Consider the following 7596-nt stretch of genomic DNA (forward strand, 5'->3'; position numbering starts at 1 on the left):
CCAATCACCAGTGATAATCAGCACATCTTGATTGCATGTTTGGTCAATTTCAGACTGTAGAAGTTGGTAAAACTCTTCAATTTCCTCATCTTTGGCTTTGGTGGTTGGTGTGCAAATTTGAATAATAGTAGTATTAACTGGTCTTCCTTGTACGTGGATGGGTATTATCCTATCACTGACAGCATTGCACTTCAGGATGGATCTTAAAATATTCTTTGCAATGATGAATGCCATGCCATTCCTCTTTGATTTGTCATTCCTGGCATAGTAGATAATATGGTTGTCTGATTCAAAATGGCAAAACAGGTCCATTTCAGCTCATTAATGCCTAGGATACCAGTCTTCATGTGTTCCATTTCATTTTTCGAAACTTCCAATTTTCCTAGATTCATACTTCATACATCCCATGTTCTGATTATTAATGGATGTTTACAGCTGTTTTTTTTTTCTCATTTTGGAGGTCCCCAAAGCTCTACTTTATCCATATAATTTAAGTCTTTGCACAGTGCCTAAGGCACCTGACTGCTAACCAGAAGGCTGGAGGTTAAAACCCACCAGCCAATCCTCAGAAGGAAGATGGGGCAATCTACTTCTGTAGTGATACTGCCTTGAAAACCCAAGGAGGGGTTACTATGAGTCGGGTCCGACTTGACAGCACATAACAACAACTACTATGAAGAGGCAGTTATTTCCCAGTCTTATCTTGAGTGCCTTCTGACCTGAAGGGCTCATCTTCTGTCACTGTATCAGACCATGTTTCATGGCTATTCATAAAGTTGTCCAGTAATATATCAGACAGTGTTTCATTGCTGTTCATAAGGTTTCCACTGGCCAATTCTTTGAGAAGTGGAAGACCTCTTCCTTTGTGGTATAGCAAATTACGTTGTGTGATTTTTCTAGCCATAAGTCTTTGTAAACTCCGTAGTGGAATTTCCATGAGCAACTGAGTAGCTTCTGATTGTTAAAGTTATCCACCTGTGGTATTTCGGTTGGGAGCAGCACAAAGTAATTTTCTGGGAAGTTCACTCTCTCTCAGGTGTATAGAATTCTGATGTTGGGATTGGTTTGTTTGGCCGCTCCGCCAGGCTCAAAAGGAGCCCTCTTAGAGGCAGAAGGGGTCTTCTGACTGCTGGCTGAGAAAGACAAGCTGCTGAGAGAAATGCGTTCCTGAGAGACATGAAAGACACATACTGGTGAGAGATGTGAGAGACATACACTGCTGAGAGAGAGATGCGAGAGACACGTGCTGCTCGGTGAGCAATGTGCTACTGAGGCTGCCAGCTGGCTGTAAGAGACTGAGTGCATTTCTGAACTTGAATTGTAGCCTGTTGCTTCCCTAATAAACACCATAATCTGTGAGTTCTGTGTGGGCACTACAGCAAATTATCAAACCCAGCAAAGAGGTCATTGGTGCTGCAGGAGGAATGGTTGGTGAAAGAACTAGAGGGAGGCAGAATATCTGGCTTCACAGGAATAGGCCTTGGGCTACTGGTGGTGATTCTGTCTTTCTCTTGTGGGGTTAGAGGAGGTCAGAAGATGAGACTTCCTTGCCTCCTTGGTATCCATCTTCCATGTCTGTCTCAGTCTGGAAGCTCTGCTGAAACCCGTCCACCAAGGGCACCCCTGCTGGCATTTGAAACACCAGTGGCCCAGCCTCCAGCCTCACAGCAACACACAAGCCACCACAGTATCAACAAACTGACAGACAAGTTCATCTCCCTTATCTTCCTGCCGGGTTCTCCTTACCTGTTCCAGCCTTTGGCCCTGGCTGCCACTTCCTGCCTGGGGAGAGACAAATCAAAATCTTTAGCCTGTTGACTAGTTCTTAGTCTATGTTTTATATTTTTTGACTATATCTAATGAGCTGGAAGATAGCTTTTTTACAGAATTAGCCTTTAGTAAAGTTACTGAATTCATATTTGGAAATTGGTGCCAACTCCCTTTAGGGTACTTTAATTATTGAAACTAGTTTTATTATAAAATCCAAATAACATGGCATTTACCTCCCCTTTTTCATACTTTGCATCATATAACATAATGAAGTATTCTGTATAATGTTTTTTCTTGAAAGAATATAAAAGCAATTTTAAGCATGTGTAGCTTTATGCATATGTAGTTGTCACAAATAGACTCCTTTGTTTGGAAAAAAGTAAACCCAAAGACATCATTTCTAAATAATTGAACACTCTTACTCTCCCTTTAAATATCAAATATTCATATTAAATCTTTTAATTATTTGGAAATTTAGTTACAAACACACATATTCCTGATATGAAGGATGGTGAAGAAAATAGCTCTATCTTTCAAACATTCATGAAGAATTTTATTTTTGACAGCCATGGACAGCATTTGGTGCTTTTACTCTCTGGAAGAAGAAATGTGTGGAAAGTAAGTAAATGAAAATGTGAAACAAAATTCTTAAGTGCTCAAGTGTGTCATATATATACATATTTATATATTTAAAGTATAAATCCAAAGTTACCTACTGTATTTCACATGTTATTTCTGTAGCATGGACTTGCTTTATCATACAAAGTGTCCAGAAAACAGACAAAATGGGAAGGAAAAGCATATCTTCCTTGGTGTTATTTTCCACCAAATGTCACAAAATTCAATTCATTTGCAATTCATGGATCAAAGGATAAAAGAAGTTATGAAGCTCTTTACCCTGTACCTCAGCATGAACTGCAAGAAGGACAAAAACCTGATTTGTAAGTAGAAAACAAATGAAGGTTTGATTCAACAGTAAGAGCTTTTTTGGAAATTAATTCTTTGTAGAGCTGTAGTAACATTTTTCGGTCAAAGAGGAAGGTGTGCATATGCCAACACCCAGTGGACTCTTGTATTCCCTGATGGCTCTTGGCAAATACTTGATAGGTTGACTATGGACTGACATAGTCTCTGTCACAACTGTCAATAGTGTCTTTATAATTCCATAGCAATATGAGAAAGGTCTTGTTTGATGTCTGTTGCAACACCTGATATAGAAGTGTGGTCACAGATTCATCTATATTTCTTTTAGAGCTAACTGGCCAGAGCTATCACTGTTTACTGGTGTGAGCAAAGGATTACTAAGTTTTTTTCCCTGCTGCACAAGAATCTAACCTTCATTTAACTCTGTAGCTCTCTGGTAACCTCATAAGGGTGAGAATGTTTCTAGAGAACATTAATTCTGATAAAAAATGACCCCTGATCAGTAAATAGAAGCTCTGGTGGTGTAGTGCCTAAGACATTTGACTGCTAACCAGAAGGCTGATGGTTCAAACCCACCAGCCACTCCTTGGAAGGAAGATGGGGCAATCTACTTCCATAGTGATACTGCCTCGGAAACCAAAGGAGGGTTCACATGAGTCAGATCCGACTTGATGGCAGTGAGTTTGTCTTTTTTTTGGAATTGGTAAATTGTATCTGAGCCAAGAGGAATTGCCAATGAACTCTAAATACCTAACAGGGACAGCATAGCTTTGGGGTTCCCTTTCACAATCATGTCCCATGTGAGGACCTTGAAAGAAGTAGCATCACTAGGAAGGTATGTGGGGGGTGTAGACCATATCAGTTAACACTATCAGAGGGGGTGACACCAAAATGATTGTCTATAAAATTTTTGTACAGTATTTCAGCAAATACATAAATATATATATATATATATTTTAATAAAAGTATCCCTGTAGTTAGTTATAACAACATGTATAAGCCTAGCTTACATGTATCTTACATGTATCAATATACCTTCAAGGCTGAAATTCTATGCTAATTTACTTTTTGAACCATGTGATGCGCTCTGGTCAGAGCTGTCATTATTACCCAATTACAATGACACTTCAAATCACGTGGTTTTGCCTACGTGAGCTATTATAACTTAAAGGTGTAATTTCAATTTTGCTAGTTATTTATGTCACTACTATTGCCATTACCTTCAATGATGTATTGGAATTACAATTTATGAGTCACTTTAGTACAAAAATTATTACTAAGGTTTCTGTATGGTCCGCTACAGGAGGAGGTCCATGGGGAGGGAGGGATGACACCATGAGTCACTGCTGTGGGTGATGCCACCGCCAAGAAGCTATACCTATGGAATTATTACAAGAGATATTGGCTCCTGTGAGCCATAAAGTGTTTAATCTGAGGTTGTTGTTGTTGTTGTTATGTGCCATCGAGTCAAACCCGACTCATAGCGACCCCTCCTTGGGTTTCCGAGGCAGTATCACTACGGAAGTAGGATTGCCCAACCTTCCTTCCGAGGAGTGGCTGGTGGGTAGCTCCTGTATTTTCCCAAGCTGAGTCTTGTCCCTTGCCTCTGAAGCTATCACCTAGGGAAAATGCAGTTTCTGGACAGCTTTGTGAATGCTTCACAGACTGCTGCATTCTTCCCAACTCTTATAGGGAGGAAACCCAGGTGCTACCCTTTGGCAAGCTATGTTCTCTGCCCTATATAGTCTTTGAGTGTACTCAGTGTGGCCTACCATAGTTTAGAAGAACCTAATAGAGACATTGGATCCCTGGGTGTTAAAGTACTTAACTATTAACCAGAGGTTCAAGTTTACCCAGAGATGCCTTGAAGAATGGCCTCATGATCTACTTCTGAAAACTCACCTGTTGATTTTATTTTGATACACATGGCAATGTCATGAGTCAGGATGGACTCGATGACAATTGAGGGTTTTTTTTTCTTTTTTAAAACAGATATCCTAGTGGGTATTACACCATGATAGACTGACATTCCAGCTGTTTTACCTTTGGCAAGTGCTGCACTGTCCTTCCTCTCATTTTCCTATTATATTCTTCACTCTATTGTTTTCTCCTTAACACCTAAATCTGAGATTGACAGTTGTGACTAGAAAACTGGTTCATCTTTGCCAGCAGGGCAGATTGGGATAGGATTCTAGATGCAAATGACTCAGGGCCTCCATACCACGGTGGTTTTTTCTCTGCTCTTCACCAGCAAATATCATGCTTCTCACTCATACCTAATTGGACACTTCCCTTGAGTGAAAGATGATCATACCATTGACCAGGGCAGAGCCAGGACAGAGTGGTTTCTACTGCAACTTTTTAGGTAAATCTTTTTCTATGCATTAAACCACTAGGGAAAGCATAAAAACAGTTCAATTGTTTTCCTGGAAAGCAAATAACTAGTATTAACACTCTTTTATGTTAACCTTCTTTGCTTTGGCTATGAATCTATGCTCTGGATCTTTGGAGCTGAAACTTTTTTAAAACAATTGCTTTTATGACTAATATAAGTTATATCAAAGCTCGAATATAAAATATTTTTCAAGTATATGCTATGATTTGTTTATAGTCAGATGGAATGAAGCAGATTTTGAGAGTTGATTTTTATTTCTCCCATCACCTGTGAAGGAGTTATTTGCAGAATTGAAAGGAGAGTGCTTTCAGATGTGGGTGAATGTTTACAGAGCTGAATGTTTGATAGCCAGGGTGAGAAAATTGTACATATAGAATACATTTTACCTTTGATATTTCTTAAAATAGAATGTTGTCCTATCACAGATGTGACAAAATAAATAGTCCTTCAGGACAACTGTTTCACAAATGCGTAACTCATTTCAATTCCCACATTTTTTTTCTTTGCTTTTAGCCATCGTCTGGAATACTTCAAGCCTTTTGATTTTAACACACTGTTTGGAGAAGAATGGAAACAGCCAAAATCAGACCTGTGGTTAATAGAAAAAAACTGATATATAGGAGTAGAGTAGAAAACCCTATCAATCATTTCTTCTCTATACCTCTTAAGGTATACAAATAATAAATACCAATCTCTTTCAAGGCATCATGAACACATGTCAACAAGAAATATTTTTAAAGATGTCACTGAAAACACCTCCATGGAAAATTATATATGGAAAATTGTATAATTAACACAAGAAGAAAATAAAAAAATTGTGTATGATTTTATCTATAAAGTTGAAATGTTTCTCAGACTCTCTTGCTATTGTATCAGTGGATTAAAACTTTGCCTTCTGGATTGTATCACTATCACCCCAAATATCCTGACTCTGAACCAAAATATCCTGACTCTGGTCAAGAATGACCAGAGTCATTCTTTATTTTATTTTGTTTTAATTTTCTGTGTCCTTCCCTCCCATGCATTACCGCCTCCTGAGCTGTCTCCTCGTGCAAACACTGCCCTTCTGTTCTCCCATGATTGATTGCTCCAAGGAGTATATCTACCTTTAAGTAAATGTTCACCCCATATGCCTGTGTACTGTTTGGCTGGAAGCCACATGAGTGAGTTCAGTTCCAGACCTGAAAGGTAACTAGGGACCATAGTCTCAGGGGTCTCACCTGGCTCTATCAGACCAGCAAACCCTGCTTTTTTTTTTTTTTTTTAATGATTTTGAGTTTTTTTCCACATTGTTCTCTCACTCTATCCAGGATCTCCTGCACCAATCCCCCTCCTTCGAGTGGTTGACAGTGGTAGAGGAGAGACCCATCATTGCATCTAGATGGCCACTTGCAAGCTTATAAGACCCTAGTCACTACTCATCAAAGTAGGATGGAGAACAACGTTTTTGTGTACTTTATTATGCCAATTGAGCTTGATATCCCCTGTGACCATGGTCCCAAGACCACAGGTCCAACTATTCACTCCCTCCAGGTAGCTGGCTATGGCCAAGGAGTCACCACAACCTTCATTTTGTTAGCTCTACTATATACATGTGGACATTCTTACAGTGCATGCAAATACACATGTAGAAACATTGTCTGCTAACCTTATACATGGTCATGGGCACACTCCCCCCACCTAGACATGCATGGTCATTCAGCCTGATTATTCAGAGTCATTATTTCTCTTCCCACTTCCCTAATGCTAGACACTCTGAGACTGGAACACCTAATTTGCACATTCTTGAACTCTGCAATATACAACATCTACTAAGAATCTTCTGTCAATTTTTGAAATGATTAGAAATTGGTGTTCTGTTTTAGTGCAGCAAGAAATCCACATCTGTTAAGGCATCATCAAGATAGATGAGTTATTTAACCAGCTGCTTTTCTTGTTTTTGACTGTTTTTACTCTGTAGGAAATGGAATGAAGTAGTCTTGAATTTCAGACAATGAACTCTGTTTTCATTTACAAATAAGTGAAATTGTCTTAATTGCTGTTAAATAAGATATCAAAATGTCTTCATTTCATTTTGGAAACATCAAACAATCATGGGCTATGATTCTCAAATTCTGTGTTATATTATTTCAGAGTTTGAAGCAATTTATCAGTCATCTATGAACTTCTCCATAAACCTGAATACTTCTGCAATGTTCTTAACTCAGAAATTGGCAGTCTTTACAAGATTAATCTTTCTTGTAATAGAGATACCTAGTTGCCTAACCCAGTGATACACTTTTTCTTCTTCTTCTGTGCTAATAGAACTTGATTTCTTTACGGGTTCTGATAGCACAGATTAAAGTGATCAGCTGCTAACCAAAAGATCAGTGATTCTAACCCATCAGCCATTCCACTGGAGAAAGATGTGGCAATTAGCTTCCATAAAGAATTCAGGCTTGGAAACCCTATGGGGCAGTTCTGTTCTGTTCTGTCCTATGAGTTCTGTCATTATGAGTTGGAATTGA

The 7596-nt window shown here is 38.8% G+C and overlaps 1 protein-coding gene across 1 annotated transcript in view; it reads left to right on the forward strand.

The window, feature by feature from the left end:
* The window catches only part of LOC103207397 (UPF0462 protein C4orf33), a 28146-nt gene extending 22444 nt beyond the window's left edge, over positions 1-5702 (forward strand). Inside the window, exons 3-6 of the mRNA XM_042782556.1 lie at positions 1420-1431; positions 2320-2388; positions 2512-2711; positions 5603-5702. Coding sequence (XP_042638490.1) covers positions 1420-1431; positions 2320-2388; positions 2512-2711; positions 5603-5702 — 381 coding nt within the window. The remainder of the gene's footprint in view (positions 1-1419; positions 1432-2319; positions 2389-2511; positions 2712-5602) is intronic.
* The last annotated feature ends 1894 nt before the right edge of the window (positions 5703-7596 follow it).

The sequence above is a fragment of the Orycteropus afer genome, unplaced genomic scaffold, assembly GCF_000298275.1.
Source record: "Orycteropus afer afer isolate SDZICR_OR568_19922 unplaced genomic scaffold, OryAfe1.0 scaffold00367, whole genome shotgun sequence".
Lineage (NCBI taxonomy): Eukaryota > Metazoa > Chordata > Mammalia > Tubulidentata > Orycteropodidae > Orycteropus > Orycteropus afer.